This window comes from Anopheles cruzii, chromosome X (assembly GCF_943734635.1).
Source record: "Anopheles cruzii chromosome X, idAnoCruzAS_RS32_06, whole genome shotgun sequence".
In the NCBI taxonomy this organism is placed as follows: Eukaryota; Metazoa; Arthropoda; class Insecta; order Diptera; family Culicidae; genus Anopheles; species Anopheles cruzii.
Window position 1 is genome coordinate 8689844 of NC_069143.1, and position 19962 is coordinate 8709805.

A 19962-nucleotide genomic window follows, 5' to 3' on the forward strand; every position below is an offset into this window, starting at 1 on the left:
TTCGGTTTCACACGTATCACACCGTCGAAGAAAACGCAACAAAACTACCTGACAGCTGCTTGTTTACAAATGTCATCGGCGGCAAAACGGTTACCTCAACTAACCTCTTCAGGAAAGATGTGCTAATTAACTTCAAGGAGTTTGTCGACATCGCAAACTCTGGAAAAGGACTCCTTTTTAAAATACGTATCTTACAATACATGAGAACATGATTTTTCTTTGTCAGTAAAACGGTGCGGTTTACGGTTTGTCATCCAGGTGAATGGATAAGCAACATCATGTACCGCGGCGCCCGGCCATCAGCCAAGTTCCTTTTTGACAGCCGTTTCTTCCAGCGTACCCGAAATTGAAGTCAGTTGCCGCATCTCGCCTACATAAAGGGCGGGCGCAGCCTAGTTTGTTAAAAACTAATTCAGGAGCAATTCGCCTTCGCCAACTTAACTGGATGGCGATAGCTGTCACTATCAGCTATACGTTAATAAAACTCCGCTACACGACACGTCTATGTCTACAACAACGCGTGGCACACAGGTGAAGTTATCGTGGAGTTGTTAACATCCTTATTTAGCTTTTCGCCGGCCCTTAATACAGGTGAGATGCGGCGGCAACTGACTTTACCGCTAAGTGTGCCACGCCATTCAACACTGCGGGCATTGCTGGCTGGTGGAAGCCGATACCGTACAAACATAGCGAATGTGAAAGCCGGTTGTTTCTACGGATATAGCATTGCTAGTGGGTGTTCGTTGATAGGCACGGCATTTTTTACACACTCTTCTGCGCCTGTTCGTACGGGAACAGCTGCATTTTCCTAATTTCTGTGTTCTTGAGGTTGCCTCCGTACCAGCGATGGCAAACTGAACGCCCTCCACGTTTAGCATGTGCATCAAATCCGAAAAGTAGCGAGGCAAAACCAATGTAAGAAGCTTCGGTTAAAGCCTACTTGTCCCTATCAACTCCGCCGTGCTAAAGTGTGGACTGTTAGCCAAACCAATCAAACCCGGCGAACTGACGAACACTTTGGTAGTAAGCTCAGTTACGTGCCCTCTAGTCAACGCTTCTTGCTGATTGTCGTTAGCTGATTGCTACAAAAGGATCAAAGTATAATTGTGCGAGTGATTGTTTACGTACGAAAACCATCGAAGCAGTCTTCTGGTCGCCATAAGCCGCAGCAGGATACAATGGAGCACCTAGCAAAACTGCGGATAAACCTAGAGAAGCAGGAAAGCCTTATCAAGCTGGCCATCCTGACCACTGCTGCTATCTTATGTAAATTCGGGAAGAGTTCTGTTTCGCCAAACGCGCTCTAATACGTATTTCTTCTTTCTTTCGTTGCAAACAGCTTTCTCGACGCGGCTCTTTTCCGTGCTACGCTTCGAGAGCGTTATCCACGAGTTCGATCCGTACTTCAACTATCGCACGACAAAGTATCTTGCCGAACAGGGTTTCTACAGCTTCCACAATTGGTTCGATGATCGTGCCTGGTATCCGCTGGGACGCATCATCGGCGGGACCATCTATCCGGGTCTCATGGTTACATCGGCCACACTGTACCGCATTATGTGGCTGCTGAACATTACCGTGGACATTCGCAATGTGTGCGTGTTTCTCGCACCGTTCTTCTCGTCACTGACCACCATCGTAACATATCTACTGACAAAGGAGGTACACAGCACAGGGGCAGGTCTGGTGGCCGGTGCGATGATTTCTATCGTTCCCGGCTACATCTCTCGCTCGGTAGCTGGTTCCTACGATAACGAGGGAATCGCCATCTTTTGCATGCTGCTCACGTACTACACATGGATCAAGGCGATCAAAACGGGTGCAATATTGTGGGCCACGCTGGCGGCCCTTGCTTACTTCTACATGGTTTCCTCGTGGGGCGGATACGTTTTTCTGATCAACTTGATTCCACTGCATGTGCTGGCCCTCATGGCCACGGGTCGCTTCACACACCGCGTCTATATCGCGTACAGCACGCTCTACACGATCGGAACCATTCTCTCGATGCAGATCTCATTCGTTGGCTTTCAACCGGTACAGAGCTCGGAGCACATGCTCGCCTTTGGCGTCTTTGGCCTCTGCCAGCTGCATGGCCTGGTGGACTACGTGCGGTCGGTGGTTTCGAAAGAACACTTCGACACCCTCTTTCGGGCGCTCGTCATTTCGATCGCCACAGTAGCGGCCCTGCTGGGCCTCGTGCTAACGGTCACGGGCAAAATATCGCCATGGACCGGTCGCTTCTACTCTTTGCTTGATCCTTCGTACGCCAAAAATCACATCCCCATCATCGCGTCCGTGTCCGAGCATCAGCCCACGTCCTGGTCGTCGTTTTACTTTGATCTTCAGATACTGGTTTTCCTTTTTCCGGCCGGGCTTTACTTCTGTTTTGCCAAGCTGACCGATGCAAACATCTTCATCATCTTGTACGGCGTAACGAGTATCTACTTTGCCGGCGTGATGGTGCGCCTGATGCTGGTGCTTGCCCCTGTCATGTGTATACTCTCCGGAATCGCCGTATCGCAGCTCATGATGAAGTACATCAGGAACGTCGATGTTGGCGGTTCGGTTACCGGCAGTGGTGGTGGTGGTGGTGGCGGTGGCGGCGGCGGCGGCGGAGAAAGTGCGTCTAGCCGTAAGGCGAAGGCACGCGCTTACGAACAGCAAACGCCAGTGAAACCGGAAGTGGCGATTGGGTTCGTGCTACTGGTAACCTTCCTACTGGTCACCTATACGTTCCACTGCACATGGGTTACTTCGGAAGCGTACAGCTCACCGAGCATCGTACTGAGCGCCCGATCGCACGACGGCGGACGGGTCATTTTTGACGATTTCCGTGAAGCCTATTACTGGTTAAAGATGAATACGCCCGAGGTAAGATCTTTTTTGTGCAGGCTTTGTCTTTAGCAATTAAGGAAAAATACAACCAAATCGTCCATGATGAAAACAGTTTAAGGTTGAGTCATCGTAGTACGGGTAACAATGCGTCGATGATATTTTGTGAAGACAGTTGAGTCGCGTTGAGTTTCATTTACTCCGTACTTAAACGTTTCTGAAGATCTTCTGTGATTCCTGCTTCACTCAATCGCATCGACTACCCAACGAGACGCTGATTGTTAGCACTTTGATCGCTGAACTTTTGCCAGTGGATCTATTCTCTTTCACCTGTGATTAGTTTTTAGAGTTAAACCAATGTCTTCGTTTGCGTATTTTATTCCATGCTTGCCGCGCAGGATGCTCGCGTAATGTCGTGGTGGGATTACGGGTATCAAATTACCGCTATGGCCAACCGCACTATTTTGGTTGATAACAACACATGGAACAATACACATATCTCACGCGTCGGCCAAGCGATGGCTTCGACGGAGGAGCGGGCATATGAAATCATGAAAGAGCTCGATGTGGACTACGTGCTTGTAATCTTCGGTGGCCTTACTGGGTACTCGTCCGATGGTATGTTCCCATTTCTGCAGTTTATAAAAGCATCACACCACAATTTTGGTTTTATGTCCCCGTTGTTTTTGACAGACATCAACAAGTTCCTGTGGATGGTCCGTATCGGTGGAAGTACGGACCGTGGCGCACACATTCGCGAGATGGACTATTACGCACCGAGTGGAGACTTCCGCATCGACAAGGAGGGTTCACCGACGCTGCTTAACTGCCTCATGTACAAGATGTGCTACTATCGCTTCGGTCAGGTGTACACTGAGGGTGGTAAAGCTCCGGGATACGATCGGGTGCGGGGTGCCGAAATAGGTAACAAAGATTTTGAATTGGATGTTCTCGAAGAAGCGTACACCACCGAGCACTGGTTGGTGCGGATCTACAAAGTGAAAGATCTTAGCAATCGGGGCGTTTAGATTATAGCCTGCGGTACCGCTCAAATAATGTGGTTTCTATCGACATCATCTCTTCAACCGCGCACCTTACTTTCATCATGCTTTATACGAACCGGTGTCTGTCACTCGCCGTTCATCGCATAAAAGCGTCATTCGCCATTGTTCCAGTGCTTAAAAGGATACGTTTTGTTGTCTTTGTTGAGGGCCTCCACCCTAACCCGTCCAAGGTGTAGGCGAGATGCAATCCATTACTCCATTCCTTCACTGCAATATAGTGCCACCTAGCACAGTGCTGGCCTTACGAGAGACACTCCCACAGCGCACATCGAAAAAAAAAACCATTTCTCCGCCGTGCTAGTTGCACTTTAAGCCAACGAAAGCATTTCTCAGGGCGTTTCACATTTTTTCAAATATAAAGTTGTAAACCAAACTTATTTTAACTCATTTTCTTCCCCAATGATTACAGAACGCTCATGAGTAACAATCGAAATAAAAACGAAATATAATTTACATCAACTGTTGCATATTCGTGCTCCTTCGCATACGTTACCATTCCTACATAAAAGGGCTTTAAAAGGCCCCGACGTAATTAACTCAAGAAGAATCTCGCATCGCGAGCAATATATGTTCGGGGAAGCTGAAGTCATTATAAAACAATTGAGGATGTAAACAGCTACCTTCGCCGCCATCACCAACATCACTCCAGGGTGTGTTTTGTGTTTTCTAATGCATGCAGCATAGAAGCATAGAGGAAAAAAGTTTTGGAAATGCAAAAAAACAATGTTGATTTGTGTCATGCGGACAAGCCGAATATTAACAACATGCTGGTCAAATTACCCAGCGGCTTTCGATAGCTCGGCTAGCAAAATCGGGCCCAAGGAACTGCTAAGTAAGGCGGGCACTTTATCACTTCAAGTGGCTCCAAAGACAAAAAGTGACGAAAGTTCGGATTCATGGTTCGCCAGTACGTGGTAGTTTTGTTGATTGAGTGTGTTCAATGTGCAATGTGCGACTTTGTGCAACAACTATGTTTGAGCCTTTTTTTGTATTCATTCCCTATCCCCAAATCTCCTGATGGCTACCCGGCTCAGGGTTCGCTGTGGACAGTGTCCACAAATGTTCGCAGACATTTCGGTTAATAAAAAACATTGATCAGACAGTAACATTAGCACGGTTTAATCGATGTTTCTGTTTTTATTTTGCATGACTAAAACAATCATGCATCCTTGTGATTTTTGGAAAAGAACTTTGTTTCGCCGGCCATTGGCATGATTTGTTCAATAAGTTTTGAGCGTCGATTAAAAAACACTATTTCATGGTTTAAAATACAGGTTATGTTTCTTTCGTTTCTAAGGCTGAAGAAATCCACACGGTTCGGTTATTACTACAATTTTGATTTTTATTTACAATAAATGTGGGTGTTAGTAGTCTGCTAATCGGCCGCTGGCACCAGCCTCTGGGGTGCGAGCGTGGGAAGTTATCCTTGACTAGACCACTGACATCCGAAACTACACTGCAGTGTAGTGTATTAATGAACTTATTAAAAATTGTTGAATTGAATTAACCCCAGTACATCTCTCATTTGTCTAACTGCATCAGCCCACATCATTACGAGTTGTTTTAACTGAGCCGCTTACAAAATCTCGACTATCATACATTGGTTTGAAGGCTCTGATCATTCCCTACATTCACCGTATTCCCAGGACGCTCAGCGTCTGCCATTATGATTAATGGCTTGGCAATTTTGGACACCACATCTTTGACCGTGTGATAGACGATGTTTTTAATCTGCAATTTATCCTCATGGTTTGAGTGAGTCTTGCTCAGGTATCGGAACTCGTTCGTTAGCTGGAAGCAATAAGATACATTTTCCGGTGACACAAAATCCTCCGCCACCTTGATGCAGTTGTAAAGGTTTAGAACCTGATGGGGAGCACCGGCCGGTATAAAGATGGCGTCACCCTCGCACTGCACGATCGAGTAACCCTCGACCTGATACTCCTGTAGCAATCGTTTGCGCATGTTCGCATCGAGGTACCACTTCTGGTCGTGAATTGGATCGTGATTTGGTTGGATATTATTTCCCCGTTCACGAACTATACACCTCAAGAGCGAGCGTATCTTATCCGCATCCTGCGCGTGATAAATGTGCCACAGTGCACCCGGTAGTTCCTCCCGCTCATTGATTCGGCGACGCGTTTGCATATCGCAGTCGTCAGTACCGATCAATTCTAGTACCTTTCGATTGTATTGTTCCCGCGTTTCACCTGCCGGTGTTCCGACGTACACCATCACGTTGACGGCGTCAGAAATATCGAGATGCAGACTGGTGGTGCCTTTGGGTGGGTTCCGGGTTGACCCGTATGCACTGTACATCTTTGGTCCAAGATCGGGTCGTACGAAGAAACCAGGCAATCTGCTAGCCAGGTTGAAACAACCCCTACGCTGCGTGTACTCCGGCACCGGAAGCGATAGCATCAGATCTTCGAATCGGGATGGCATCATCTCGGCAAAGTCATCACCCGGTGGCCAATCCTTTAGCTTCAGCGTCATAGCACATTTGTGCTCATCGAGTAATCGGTAATCGACCGACTGGAAACCTTCCCAAAACACGCGCAACGGGTAACCTGTTACGATTTTCCCGTTCACACAGTTGATTAAATCGGACGGCTGCTCTCCAAAGTCACGCTCGAATGACTGGGGCGTCCAGAGTTCCATGTTCATCAAACTGGACACTGACGAAATCATGACCGGTTGGCCGCGTTCCCATTGATCGTGAAACATATTATAGTTAACAGAGCTGCGCGGATTGAGCAAGCGCAGAAGCTTCCCATTGCAAAGCCACTCGTGCGCCGCACCTGGATACATGGCGGACGATTCATCTAACGACATAGTTCTTTCGCCCTTCCGGAACTGATGCTGATTTTCCTTGCTGTGCAGGTTGTAGCTAAGGGTGTTGTCACCAACGTAGAGATCATCTGTGTTGTGCTCACTGCTCAGGAACTCAAAATCTCCCAAAAAACCGATCAAAAACTGCTGGATCAGATGGCGTTGAATGATTACACGCCCAGGAAATGTTACCATCGATGCGGCCATCGATCCGTCCTCGTCGATCGTGGCCATCGATCGATTTATGCTGAATGTGCCATTCTCATTGTGGAAATTTATAATTTGTTGGAAAATCAGGATCAATGTTCGCCAGTCAAGGGATGGAAAGATATGATAAGATGTGCGAGCGGGTGACGGTTTCGCACTAATTGATAAGACTTCTACCGTGTTCGCTTTATTTGCTTCGAGTGGACGTTGAGAAGAAAGATGTCCACCGTTTTCGTTTAACGTACCCGCCTCGTCGCTAGCGTCATCCCATGGCACGAAATTGCTTTCGCCTGTTTGTGTTTGTTCGTTTGAAATAAATCGCTTTGCTAACGAAATGCTATAGGCTTTCAGCAGGTAGGCAGGTTTACCATCCGAACCTTCGCCTTCCAGTTTCGTCACCAATTGATCGATATCTTTGATTGTCATTGCCATCATTTTCGCTGTACGTTCATCATCCACCGGTGGGCGATCACTGTTTTCGCTATGTGATTCGTTCCCATTGCTCGACAGCGTATTTGCATCGTCCGGCGCGCGAAACTCGAATTCGCGTTCATCATGGATCATTTTTCGAAACCGTGGCTCTTGGCTGAGCGGGCACTCGCAATCAAGGGGGATCTGGAACAGTGCGCAAATTCCGTGCATTTGTTGCACCAACTGGTAGAAACAGTCTCCCGGTATAATTTGTGCTCTCATAAGGAGAGACTGGATGTGCGGTTCCTTCGTCATACTGCACATAAACCAACCTGCGTCATCTTTGTCCTTCGTAGTGGTTTGTATCATCGGAAAGCCGCGTTTTTTACATTTATAACAGTCGAGGCATACAACGAAACCGCAACTAGTGCAAACCCAATGGTAGTTAAAGAGCGTCGTCTGACACACGTCACACATCTCCCGTACCCCTCGCACGGCTTGCCTCCAGGCTATGGTTGTATCTTCAGACATATGCTCAAAGCGTGCTTCCATTTCCTGATGAAACAGTTCGCAAAACTTGTGGCCTAGTTGACCAAGTAAAAATACAGCTGCTTGCTTCGATAGATTAAATGGCACTTCTTTGAAATTGGAGCTCCACAAGCTAATGTCCGCCTCCTTAGGATCCAAGCGGGGGTCAGCAAATCCGGTCACCTCCAGCAAGCCTTCTTCGTTGTATCTCAATTTACGGAACGCAATGAATCGACATAGATCATCATCTGTGCGTCCGGCGAGTGCGTCGCGCGTACGTGCTGCCGCTGAACGACGACATTCACGGCATCGGGGCACTCGTGGCGTTATTTTGTAGCAGGGCGTATTCTGTAGGAACCGTTCGGTAGAGCGTTGTTTTTTTTTAACTGTACTGCGACGCTTCTTGGTCGCATCGAGTGCGTCTACACCGTTGTTACGTTTCATTTTAAACTTCACTGCGTTGGGTTGGACACTAAATATGCTCGGCAAATTACAAATTACGTTTCATGGTAGCAGTCAGACATTAAACTGATTGTTACCTGACTTTGTAAGCTTCACGGGAGGACATTTTGTATCCATGCAATGTTTGCTACAAGTCGGACCCGGGTCAACCAGTCAGAGAGTGACATTCCTTAGATGCTATTCATAGCGCTTGACGCATCTAAAATCGCACATCGAAACATCGAAACGTCTATGCGTTTTGTTCGAGACGATTCCACGATTGTTCTTTGTTAAGCAAAAAAAATGTTTGACGAAATTTGAACAAAAATGAAAATCAACGATATTCTTGCATTTAGAAACGCAAAATAATTGTTTATTTATTTTACACGGACAAACCTAATATTCACAAAAGGAATAGACATTGAATGGTGGTTTGAAAAAGAACGTTAGGTTCAAGAAGTGAACCTAATGAATTATTTTAGCTGATCTCCGGTATCAGAAACAACCCTAAAAAACCCTTTGCGGTGTGACAGTGTGACAATGTAACACTATAATCGCCATGCTTATACTAGAATGTTTTACTATACCTATACTTAATTGAATATGGTTTTTATTTTTGCGTGGGCAAGTTACTAGGCGCTGTGAACTGCGATTGCTCCCCGTTTACACGGTCCCATGCTCGCCGTGTATCGTTTGCCGCTCAATGTGGTGCATTTTCCTTGTAGAACGTACGTGCGTTATTTTTAACAGACGAGCAGCGTCTTTGTAACGCCCGGATTAATTGTTCGCAAGGTACGGTGATACTGCTAGGCAACTGACCTTAATGAAACTTATGGTGACTTATGGACGGTCCGATGTCAAATGAAATCTTGCCAGTGAACGGCATTTTCTGTATGCGATGTACTGCGTAATAACTTGTTGTTGATCTGGCTGTGTCAGAACATCATGGGAGGAATAATAACCCGTCGTAGTGGCCACAAAATCTGATAGGTTTGGAATCATGGTGAGTTGCTCGATAACGGGTAAGCCCTGATAAGCCAATCATCTAGGTAGAGCTTGACGAGCACGGCGGATGTTCGTACCACAATGGGCGAAAAGTAGACAAACAGATTGAAACGGATAAGAAAAAGTGCGATAGAACACGCGAGAAGATAAATCTGCATGTAAATTTTGCCACAATTGCATGGTGTAGCAATAGTGATTGTTTGAATATTTGTTGCGAGGGCCGATGTTGCGTCAGTTTGTCTCTATATTCGTAGCCTTTTGTGAAAGTGACCAGCAGCATAAAACTGCGTCGAAAGAATTTGCATTGTATTGTTGTGTCTGAGGCCCCCCGCCAGATGAGCTGCAGCGATAGTGTAAACCGAACTTTGATCAATTGCTTTTTTTTTTCAATATTTTCCCGATGCGGGAACCATCCTGTTTCTCCCCCCCACCAGGGGCCTGTCTGGCAATGTGGAGGGGCAGGAGCGCGATGTATCATCGCCCTTTATTACATATTTACATAGTACATATTTACATATAGGGACTATACTTATGGTACATTACATTACGCACATACACAAGCCGCGGATATACGCGTATAAACATTCTCAGCTCCGCTACGAGGAGCTGTCAGTCCGTCGCGATCCGCTCTTGCTCTTCACAGCCGGTTGATAGGAACAAACGGTACCGGTGGTAAACAAACAACATTGTTAACAGCAAACGGTTAGCGAAGTGTTCGCCTAGCAGCTGCAGCGGCAGCTACGTCAGCAGCTGCAGCAGCAGCAGCAGCTGCAGCCTCAGCCTCCAAGTTGATCAATTGCTTGGCCTCTGTCATAATGTCGTTGTTGAGCTTCTTTGCTCGTCATTGTTGTGCCGTGTCCCTAAGAACGCCTCAAAACACGTTAAAATATTGTGAGTAATTTTCGTTGGTGCTGATTGGATCCAAGATGGCAATGACTGGTTGCATTATGAATATTACATGAACAGCAAGTACGGCCACTAACTGCGGATATTGTTATATTGCTAGCCATCGCATCCAAACCAAACGGTACGGTTTCCGTGTTTCGTTCTATGGATCAATGTGAAAAATTTCACAATAGATAAATCTATCAATCTTACGGAACATCGAGCTGTTTTGAATCTTGTAACAGCGAACGCAAGCGTCAAATGAAATATGTTGGTATCAACCAGCGGTTGGATTTATGTAAGTTTTATTTTATTCTTGCTGTTCGTTTTTTTTCCAGATTTTTATGTCTACTAGTACTATGCTGTAGAGCTGCGATCGACGGAAAAAGTGAACATAATCCGAATTCTCATGCAATCAAAGTACGTTGCTAAAACGCAGTCCACTTTCTTGCCACCGACCGAACAGCGCGTAGGCTCGGGCATAGTATATTTTCCTGCAACTCAATCCACAAAGTTCAGCATTCAAACCTCTAATTAACACCACCAAGCAGTAGCAGCAGTATCGTAGTACACGCAAGCATCAACAGACTGCACCATGGTAGAACCAATGTTCGATTATCAGTTTCGCCATATACTGATAGGCGATAGTACGGTGGGGAAGTCGTCGTTATTGAAATATTTTACCGATGGCAAATTTGCTGAGGTGAGTAGAAAGTTGCAATACTTAGTTCTAGAATGCATGGGAATAGAAAAGAATAGTAAAAACACTGCTTAGGTTTGAACTTAAATTTATCGCATACAAATAGTATCATCGGTGCGAAGTAGACAATCGATCTACGGACGAAGCATCTGGTTCAATTTACGTATGCCTCACAAATTCACTCTTCATTGGTGCAAACATTAGAATGAAGAAGAATCAAGTTAGAAGGCCCAAGTACTTAAGTACTGTTTAGTTTTCTTTCCATGCAAAGCGAACAAATAAACATAACTTAATTCGAAATATTTGTTTAACATTGTAGCCCTGTGTATAAATCCTGTTAAGACAAAATTGCTAAATTATTTAAAATTGTATTTTTATGTGCCCACGCACCTGACAATATGCCTAAGTGAAGTTTCGTTTCAGCTTTCCGACCCAACGGTCGGGGTCGATTTCTTTGCCCATCTGATCGAGGTAAATGATGGGACGCGCATCAAGCTGCAGCTGTGGGACACCGCTGGACAGGAGCGCTTCCGTTCAATCACGAAATCCTACTACCGAAATTCTGTTGGTGTGTTGCTGGTGTATGATATTACCAGCCATGCGAGCTTCGAGCACATTCCACTCTGGATGATGGAGGCAAAGCGCCACATCGAACCGCACCGACCCGTGTTTGCACTGGTCGGATGCAAGCTTGATCTTGTAACGAGTGGGGCACAGCAGCGTGAAGTGAGCCTGGACGAGGCGCGTTCGTTCGCTGAGCAGCATGGTCTCATCTTCGTGGAAACGTCGGCCCGATCCGGTCTCAACGTGCGCGAGGCGTTCACGCTCGTCACACAGGAAGTGTTCAATCGAATCAAAACTGGCGAATATAAGGTTGAGGATGGCTGGGATGGAATCAAGAAGGGTTTCACGCGCCCGAGTAACCTCGATTTTAATCTGGTGGTAGCCGAGTCCGCTCGAAGTACCTGCTGTTAGGGAAAGAAGACAAGTTTTGCAAGACTAGCGATGACAACCACGGACCGCCACTGGCCGTGAGGCCGTGTCCCAACACAGGTAAATTTCGTTGCTATGGTTTTTCGCTTTGTCATAGGGGTAAATCTATCTCACTGTCCTTGTAGGAACGATGTGGCAGGGTGTACCGAAACACAAAACCGGGAGGAATGTGAAGGACTACACTATTATGTAGTACGCGAAAGTCCAAGCGAGGAGATGGACTGGTGCAGTGGTTGTACAGTAGAAGTAGCTAATTTACTAGCGTAAAAGAAAGAAGGAGCAGGAGCCAAACCAAATGTAAAACAACCGTAAAGGAACGTGCTAATCCTGTTTAATATTCTCTTTCATGCTATAATGCTCTATTCTATAATTTTATGATAAGAACATATTGTTCGATCGCACATCGCACATTCAGGGTTCGTTTTTCGTTCATAGCACTCTCCTGTTTTACCGACTCATCTCGTCTGTATCTAATATTTTTTCAATCTTCTCGATATTTTGTTTGATTAATGTTGGTTTTGAACCATTATGGAATGTTTTACAAAATAGCAATGGCGATTTGAATGCCTATCACGCACGCTTAACATTTTCGTACACACGAACGCTAGAAACTGAGCCAACAGTGCAAGATGGTGATTTGAAATTTGAGAGTCGACCACGCCAATGTTGTGATTGTGATTTCAAATATTGTTTGCAGTACGTGCTCTCCAGAACTATAAAGTTTCTAAAACATCATCATCATCAACTTTTAATGCTGCGTCATAATAGAACGAGATGGTGCGATATTTTGATGTGATGATGTGCAACGAAGTGCTCTGATATAAAGTGCCGACTGGCACTGGCTTCGTCATCACCAACAGAACTGTTTTACGATGGTTGTCAGTATCAACTCTTCTTCTTTGGCCCTCCACCGTGAATTACATTGTTGTGTATAAGCTTCCTGCCTGAGGCGGTGAACCGATGGTGTAAGCCAAACTTTGATCAAATGCTTGGCATCTCTCATAATTTCTTTGGTTACCAGTTCTTGTACAGCGTTGTTTCGCTGTGTCCCTTTCTCCGTTCGTTGGTGCTTGCTAGGATCAAAGATGGCAATGGCTGGTAGCGTTGTGAGCGTTACCTTAACACCCTGTGCGAATAAATACGACCCAGTCCGTTCCTATAGGATAAAAAAACCTGTAGGGCAACTACCTGCGGATATTGTTCTATTGCTACGCATCATAACCAAACCCAACAGTACAGTTTCCGTGTTCCGTGCTTGGGAGTAATATAAAAAAAATAAGAAACGTATATCGATAAAACCATAAAGCAAAAAGACAGCGCATGTACAACATCGGTATGTTGGGGTTTGTTTTGTTCATGTCGTTAACTGTTACTTGTTGGCGGGGGGTGGGGTTTTGGGTTTCAACGTTAGAAATTCTGTTTTCATGATTTTTGTTAAAGTATGGATTGAATAATTTTATTCAAAACTTTTGTACTTTTTTAAGTATACTTTGAGCAATATTCTGTATTTTTTCTTGTGGAAATTTTGAAAAGCAAACCGGCACGACAAATTCCGCTATTTTGGTGAGAAACCCACAAAATGGGGAGTGGGTTATGTAGGTGATGCATTTCATATGTAACTTTAAAATGAAACGGTCAATTGAGTTTTAAATGGCGGTGCATATAGACTATGTTTTGTGATAAAGGCGTTGAAAAGCTACAGGGCATTCCCGAACGCTTTGAATGGCAGGAGACTAACTAGACAATAACGTCAATAGTTTTGCTCAAATCGACTGACAATTGTGGGAATATATTCTTGATATGTTTAACAAAAAGGTAAGACTTTTTTTTTATTTTTCAAAAGTGCAAACCCTAACCGCTCCCTGGATGAACAGAGCGGCCACCACTGCGTATCGTTCGACCTTTGTGTAAGCCAGATGCGGCGATACTAGTAGACAACTGACTTTACAACTGCAACTGTGCTGTATGTTTTAAATGTGAGTGATAGAAAAGTATAGCGTTTTAGTCGATGGTATTCCTTAGATATTTGGTTGTAAAACATTTTCGTTGATTGTGTGGACTCAAATTTTTTTTTCCCAATGCGTCCAGAAATAGAAAGCGTTTTGTTTCAGTTGTCGGTTTCACCCTATTACGTCGTATCAGTTGTGAACGTCGTTTCTGATCTTATAACTGCATCAAAGTTATGATGGTCAATGGTCGTACACTACACAATGAATATAGTGTACAGTATGTGATTGTCGGCATTTTAAAATACTTTTTCCATTCACCACTTGTAATTAGGAATTTATGCAATCAATTTGCTTTTTATTAACATGTCTTGTATTGGCGTACTTTATTCCCCGTATTGTGTACCTTGCTCAATGCCAAATCTACATTATTTCGAAAAGTCTAAAACTAAACCGTAGAATGTGTTTGATAAACTACTGTGCCCTGATCCAATTGCTGAGCCCTGCTGTATTGCTCAGTACTGCAGGAACTCCTTCTCCGCAACCGATGCCCCAGGAAACCAAACCTATCAGATAGTATCGGCCATTACGGTTGCACACGAAAGGACTGCCGCCTGATCCTTGACAAGAATCGGCCTTTCTGCTACCAAGAGCACAGACGAAGCTATCATGCAGCTGAAACTTACGCCCAAGAGATGGTTGCTTCCGTAGCAACGCTTCACAGGAGCTCCGGTCTATTAAAGCCAGCATAGTGTATTGCAAAACATGCTGGACGTCATTGCTTTTAGGAGTACCACCCCATCCAACTACCATACAGTCAGTGTATTCGTGATTGCTAACCACTGCATTCGGTAAGCATATCGGTCCAACGTTTGGCAGTGTATCGTTGAATGGTTCGTTAAGAAAAAGCAGAGCTACATCGTTGAACAGTGCACCAGAGTAGTAATTGGGGTGTACGACTATTTTGCTAACCGCACGTTCCTGATGAGGTAGCCGTGTGTGCCTGCGATCCCAGTCTCCTGCATGCACAACGAAACGTCCTGGATGCATACGGTTACTGTGAAAGAAACATATACATAATGAACCTAACGTTTTCCAATAGTTACAGGGCTTTTCGTTAACTTACTCAGAAACACAGTGCGCAGCTGTTACTAAGATGTTCGCGCTGAGTAGAGCAGCACCACAGCGATACACGAACGATCCGTTTTTGATGACTTGGTAGATAGCTACCGTCCAAGGAAACTCACCGAAACTTGCAAAACTAACCTGAGGAGATTCGATTGGTGCATCAACATCATCATGGAAAACTACCTGGCTGCTGACGGTCTGGCGCCTTACGCCGCATTTATCGGTGGAACTGCTCATAGATATGATACTGCTACCGGTAGTGGTGGTGGTGGTTATTGTACCTTGAGTGGTAGTTGCTTGATCGAATGCCAGGACATTCGTTTCGATTGGTTCCAATTCATTCCCCACGCTATGAGTTAGCAAAAAATTCGACAGCTCAAGCAACAAGGTTGGGTCGTATTCAGTGGGATGTAGGTTTTGATCAATCGACACGGCCTGAGAATCCGGTCGGCTATCGAATGTAAATCCATCGATTGGTTCCAATTTAGTGGATGGAAGAATTGTTGTAGGTGTCCTCGTAGAGGTAGCCTCGAGCGCTAGAATATGGTTACTCCGACAGCATACATTATCAGCACCACATAGACCATCCCTGAAAAAAAAAAAAATAACATGATACAGAGGCACGAGAAAAAATCGATGCTTCCTCGACGTTTCTCGCGCCATTTGATCGAATCGAATCGTGAGGTCTGGTTGAACATCGGTCGGTTTATTGCAAGGACGTTGGGTGCTTATGTTCTCAATTCTATTGATTTAATAAATTAAGATTGATTATTAATTAATCTGCTGTTCCGTCGTTTCTTTAAAGTGTAGCTACAATATGGATAAAGTGTGAATAATGCACACGATAAACATTGTGGAGAATGCGCCATGATTGATGCAATTTGGTGTTTGAAATATCAGAGCCAAGTTTTGCGATGAAAGATTTCAAACGATAATTTGAAAATTGATTTCACTTTTTCTCGATAGATGGTTCTTCACATTAACTTCAGTTACAGTATATGGCAAAAGTTGGGATGAGAGTGTCAAATGTCAAATTGACAGTATTTCTGAAATGCGGTGTACACATTGCGGTCTCGCGTCGTCTCGCTGATCACTTCTTACATCATGAAAATTGCTTGCGATTAATCGGAACGTGGAGGCTTCAATTTCCGTAAGATTATGGAAAACCATTAAATATCTCAAAGAAGAATAACTGTGTGGAGTACAGGAAGGTAAGGTGAACGAAACCTACGCGCTGCGAGCACTCGAAACATTCACCTTAAAACAGAATGGTAAGTAGTGGTACAAAGGTTTTCGCCGTTTTTGCACATGTCCTTCATTCGCTTTATCTCTCTACAGCAGCGATTGTTGACTTCTACGGGGGTGTTGCCTTCGCTGGCAAGGCCGGGTCCATCGCTGGTGAGGTCATTTCCGTTGGTAAGTGGACTGTGAGTACAGCTCAGCCGGCCGGCCCACAGTCGTTTTCTATCAAGTCAGAGCACCTTGCGGGCGGGCTGGTGATCAGTAAATGATCGTTTTTTTTCTTCTGTGCCTATCGTTATCTCTTTTGCGGATAGATCCAGCGACAGTATTCGGCAGGCCGTAGACCTGGATTTTTCTCGCAAGTGGTCGACAATATCCGACAGGAAATGCAAAAGAGTAAGGAAATTAAGGAGAATGTGAAAAAGTTCCGGGAGGAGGCACAGCGTCTGGAGCAGTCTGATGCCCTGCAGGCGGCGCGTAAAAAATTCAACACCGTCGAGTCAGAGGCCAGCAAGGGGGGCGAAGCGTTGAAGGAAAATTTAGACAAGCTGCGAGGTCGGGTGACGGAGGCGTTTGATGAGGCGTCCCGGACGGAACTGGGCCGGAAGGCGGGCCAACTTGGCGAGGACCTGAGCCGCAAGGCGCGCGACGTCAGTGAGACTCTGGCTGAAAAGGGCCAAGTACTGGGGCAGAGCGGTGCGTTCCGCGGTATCAGCGAAACTGCGAAGGTCGTACGGGATGAGCTGGACCGGCAGGGCATTGAGGCGCGAGTCTATCGTAGCCCTGCCAAGCTGAGAAAGCGCGTGGAGGTGGCGAGCGATCCGGCGTCGAAGCGTGCCGTTGAACCGAACGCAGATGCAACGGGCGTCGAGCTGCACAAGGACAGTCAGTTCTATCAGTCGTGGGAGGTCTTCAAGAACAACAATCAGTACGTGAACAAGGTGCTGTCGTGGAAGATGAAGTACGATGAATCGGAAAACCCAATGGTGCGCGCTTCCCGGTTGCTGACCGACAAGATGAGCGACATCATGGGAAATTTGTTCTCAAAGACCGAACTGTCGGAAACACTGACTGAGATCTGCCGCATCGATCCGAGCTTCGATACGAAGCAGTTTCTGCGGGACTGCGAGAACGACATCATCCCGAACGTGCTGGAATCGATCGTGCGGGGCGACCTGGAGGTCCTGCGCGACTGGTGCTTTGAGAGCACGTATAACATCATCGCGACACCGATCACGCAGGCACTAAAGGCGGGCTATCGGCTGGACTCGAAGATTCTCGACATCGAGAACGTCGATCTGGTGATGGGCAAGGTGATGGACCAGGGTCCGGTGCTAATAGTCACGTTTCAAACGCAGCAGGTGCTGTGTGTGCGGGATGTCCGGGGTACGGTGATCGAGGGCGATCCGGAGAAGGTGATGCGCTGTCACCACGTGTGGGTGTTGTGCCGTGATCCGAGTGAACTTAACCCCCGGTCCGCCTGGCGGCTCATGGAAATGTCTGCCAACAGTACGGAGCAATTCGTGTAGCGCCACCCTGCGTGCCACCACCACAAGTTAGTGTTTTAAGTGCGTGTGCATGCGACCGTGCGTGAACGTGGCGTGAATGTGGCCCTCCCCTTTGGTCGGGTGTACGGTGAAATTGCTGGAGACTTTTGAAATCTTTCTCAGCTGATCTCTATCGGCAGCCGTAGGCTTTGTCAACTGGGGTATATAATACAGTGTAGTACGTGCGAAAGATTGTACGAGTCCGGCAGTAACATGTCGCGTTGTGACACCCGTGATCCGGTCGATTTTTTCTTCTGGACGGGACCGGGCCGGTGAGACAGTTGCAGAATGAGCGCCGTTGTGTAAAGTGTTTTGTTAGTGACTTCAGTTCGTTCAGCGAATAAAAGATAGTAAATCGGGGAATCAAAATCACCTTGCTCTATGTAGATTACTCCTATTCTCCTGCTCAATGGATCTATTGGAGACGGTATGCCTCAGGGTAAGGCTAAGGTGAGTCCTAGGTAACCTCTTAAGCATTTCCGATTTCGGGACCGAATAATGGAAACATTCACAGCTGCTATGGCCGTGACCACGATCACACGGTAGGCTCGTAGGTCCGAGAGTGAACAGATGGAAGAGACGTGGAAAATGGGACACACACGTCTATGGCGAGAGACGAAACCTTGTGTTAGGAACTCGCACCCAAAAGAAGTTTTAGGTGCGCGTTGTGGAAGGACCTCACTTAATTCAGCCATGTTAACCAGGTCCGCCCCCTGGGGTGTTTGAACCCCGTTCGAACGAGCTTGAATATGATCGGAGCAAATGTTATCATTCATTTCTATTTGATATTCGAGTGTTGTTATTTTTAAAAATGGAAAAGGATTTCTGACCCATTTACAGCTTAGCAGCAAGGAGCGCGCATTATGCAGAACCTACCAGAACTATTCATCATTCGTAGAAAAAGATTTGCTGCGATCGATGATGGTAGGTTGATTGAAACAGTGATTGAAACAGTGACTCACTGGACACGTATCACGTATCACGGAGCATGATCGAAACGGAACGGATGGATTGCAACATGGGTGGGTTTTTCCGACTGCGTTTGCCGGATGCCTAGACAAGGCCGAGCGGAGCGTACTGCTAGAGCGCACCGCGGGTAGACTTGGATTTCAAGGACGATCGAGTCGTTGCTTACCTTACCGCCGGACCGTTGGCCGAACCCTGACCGTGGCGGCATCGACCGACCGGTACGCAGATGCAATCCGGTGCATTGCTGTAGGCGAGCGAATTTCCTGCAATGCGTACCTCATCGACCGGGGAGTCCTATGGAAGAGGAAGGATGGCGGGAACGACGTTTCTTCATTAGCTTTACTAGTGGCGGCCCCGGGTGAAGGACACGCAGCGCGCCGAGGCTTTCGGTCACGGGCCGACAGCCCGAGGCGCGAACTACCTTGTTCACAACTATCGCCTTTACGTCCTTCGTTTCACGCAGTGCATCCGCCTGCTTGAGCAGGTTGCCGTTCATCCACCAGAAACTCCCATCCAGCTGCGCGACGGCAACCGGAACCAGCAGCATGGCCAGCAGTGGTGCTCCGATGGCCATTTTTCCCGGAAGGAAAGCGAATTCGCCGAGGTCGGCGTATTTTGTCTGGAGGTAACACTTTTATTTCTTCACCACAAACAGGCGACCCCTAGTCGACGAGATCTCCGCCACAAACGCCAAAAGCGCAAAGTTATCACCTTGCATCCAGCGCAACTGATGAAAACAAGCTACAAAACACACACACACACACGGACACGAGCGAAATGATACGGTTTCGTAGAAATTTTCGAAGCAGCGTCCGGCCAACGCTATCTGCAACTGTTCCACTAGCGACTTGCGCAACTAAAAACGCACAACTGACCTAAAGTGACGCGCACAGGGTCGCTGCAATCTGTTTTCAGTTTCTCCCACCCAGCCAGCCAGCCACCATCCCACCACCCGACTGTTGGTCACCTTGGTCGTTTAGGCTGCTATACTAAGAATTCATCGACGGAAGACTAGTGGCGTCACGAGCACGAGGGAAGCATTACGGAGCGCCCGACGATGCGACGAGTTCACCGTTTAACGGAGTGAAAGTTATTGTACGTGCCGGTTGCTGACGTGGTAACTATCAAACCTCAGTTGTGGAAATATGGACCCACACCCGAGGAGCAGTAGTTGGGTTTGGTTTGGTTCGGACGCCGCGGCTTTTGATTCGGGCCGTCGGCCGTCGCACGTT

At 46.5% G+C, this 19962-nt stretch overlaps 5 protein-coding genes across 9 annotated transcripts; 3 read left to right on the forward strand and 2 right to left on the reverse strand.

Annotated features, from left to right (window-relative positions):
* Positions 1-803: 803 nt before the first annotated feature.
* LOC128278000 (dolichyl-diphosphooligosaccharide--protein glycosyltransferase subunit STT3A) lies at positions 804-4248 on the forward strand. 2 transcript variants are annotated; one of them, XM_053016636.1, is made up of 5 exons: positions 804-1266; positions 1340-2575; positions 2618-2871; positions 3231-3450; positions 3526-4248. In XM_053016636.1, exons 1-5 carry the CDS (start codon positions 1179-1181, stop codon positions 3858-3860), a joined length of 2133 nt encoding a protein of 710 aa, XP_052872596.1. In that variant the 5' UTR covers positions 804-1178; the 3' UTR covers positions 3861-4248. The 2 variants fall into 2 exon arrangements, with proteins under 2 accessions (XP_052872596.1, XP_052872588.1); XM_053016628.1 differs by having other exon boundaries at positions 1340-2871.
* Positions 4249-5231: 983 nt separating this feature from the next.
* Positions 5232-8418, reverse strand: LOC128277420 (lysine-specific demethylase 3A). Its single transcript, XM_053015877.1, has one exon. It carries the CDS (start codon positions 8316-8318, stop codon positions 5490-5492), a length of 2829 nt encoding a protein of 942 aa, XP_052871837.1. The 5' UTR covers positions 8319-8418; the 3' UTR covers positions 5232-5489.
* Positions 8419-9196: 778 nt separating this feature from the next.
* Positions 9197-13847, forward strand: LOC128273701 (ras-related protein Rab-39B). Of its 4 annotated transcripts, none has more exons than XM_053011737.1 (5): positions 9252-9318; positions 10327-10475; positions 10544-10908; positions 11329-11958; positions 12024-13847. In XM_053011737.1, exons 3-4 carry the CDS (start codon positions 10801-10803, stop codon positions 11878-11880), a joined length of 660 nt encoding a protein of 219 aa, XP_052867697.1. In that variant the 5' UTR covers positions 9252-9318; positions 10327-10475; positions 10544-10800; the 3' UTR covers positions 11881-11958; positions 12024-13847. The 4 variants fall into 4 exon arrangements, with proteins under 4 accessions (XP_052867690.1, XP_052867697.1, XP_052867713.1 ...); XM_053011745.1 differs by lacking the exon at positions 9252-9318 and adding an exon at positions 10115-10211; XM_053011730.1 differs by lacking the exon at positions 10327-10475 and having other exon boundaries at positions 9197-9318.
* Positions 13848-14140: 293 nt separating this feature from the next.
* On the reverse strand, positions 14141-19585 carry LOC128272538 (clotting factor B-like). Its single transcript, XM_053010367.1, has 4 exons — positions 19152-19585; positions 18897-19024; positions 14971-15561; positions 14141-14901 (listed from the first exon to the last, which is right to left on the reverse strand). The coding sequence occupies exons 1-4, from the start codon at positions 19302-19304 to the stop codon at positions 14319-14321; spliced, it is 1455 nt and encodes a 484-aa protein (XP_052866327.1). The 5' UTR covers positions 19305-19585; the 3' UTR covers positions 14141-14318.
* Positions 16062-18116, forward strand: LOC128272549 (mitochondrial import inner membrane translocase subunit TIM44-like). Its single transcript, XM_053010378.1, has 3 exons — positions 16062-16243; positions 16311-16388; positions 16529-18116. Exons 1-3 carry the CDS (start codon positions 16241-16243, stop codon positions 17741-17743), a joined length of 1296 nt encoding a protein of 431 aa, XP_052866338.1. The 5' UTR covers positions 16062-16240; the 3' UTR covers positions 17744-18116.
* Positions 19586-19962: the final 377 nt, after the last annotated feature.

What these genes read in the sequence shown, in the direction of transcription:
- LOC128278000 (XM_053016628.1), top strand. Translation starts at nt 1,179, where the DNA reads ATGGAGCACCTAGCAAAACTGCGGATAAACCTAGAGAAGCAGGAAAGC. An exon ending in TAAAGATGAATACGCCCGAG is followed by an intron (nt 2,872 to 3,230) that starts GTAAGATCTTTT and finishes CTTGCCGCGCAG; the next exon opens with GATGCTCGCGTAATGTCGTG. An exon ending in TACTGGGTACTCGTCCGATG is followed by an intron (nt 3,451 to 3,525) that starts GTATGTTCCCAT and finishes TGTTTTTGACAG; the next exon opens with ACATCAACAAGTTCCTGTGG.
- LOC128277420 (XM_053015877.1), bottom strand. Translation starts at nt 8,318, where the DNA reads ATGAAACGTAACAACGGTGTAGACGCACTCGATGCGACCAAGAAGCGT.
- LOC128273701 (XM_053011730.1), top strand. Translation starts at nt 10,801, where the DNA reads ATGGTAGAACCAATGTTCGATTATCAGTTTCGCCATATACTGATAGGC. An exon ending in CCGATGGCAAATTTGCTGAG is followed by an intron (nt 10,909 to 11,328) that starts GTGAGTAGAAAG and finishes GTTTCGTTTCAG; the next exon opens with CTTTCCGACCCAACGGTCGG.
- LOC128272549 (XM_053010378.1), top strand. An exon ending in TGGTGAGGTCATTTCCGTTG is followed by an intron (nt 16,389 to 16,528) that starts GTAAGTGGACTG and finishes TTTTGCGGATAG; the next exon opens with ATCCAGCGACAGTATTCGGC.
- LOC128272538 (XM_053010367.1), bottom strand. Translation starts at nt 19,304, where the DNA reads ATGGCCATCGGAGCACCACTGCTGGCCATGCTGCTGGTTCCGGTTGCC. An exon ending in AGGCGATAGTTGTGAACAAG is followed by an intron (nt 19,025 to 19,151) that starts GTAGTTCGCGCC and finishes CCTCTTCCATAG; the next exon opens with GACTCCCCGGTCGATGAGGT. An exon ending in GCCAACGGTCCGGCGGTAAG is followed by an intron (nt 15,562 to 18,896) that starts GTAAGCAACGAC and finishes TTTTTTTTTCAG; the next exon opens with GGATGGTCTATGTGGTGCTG.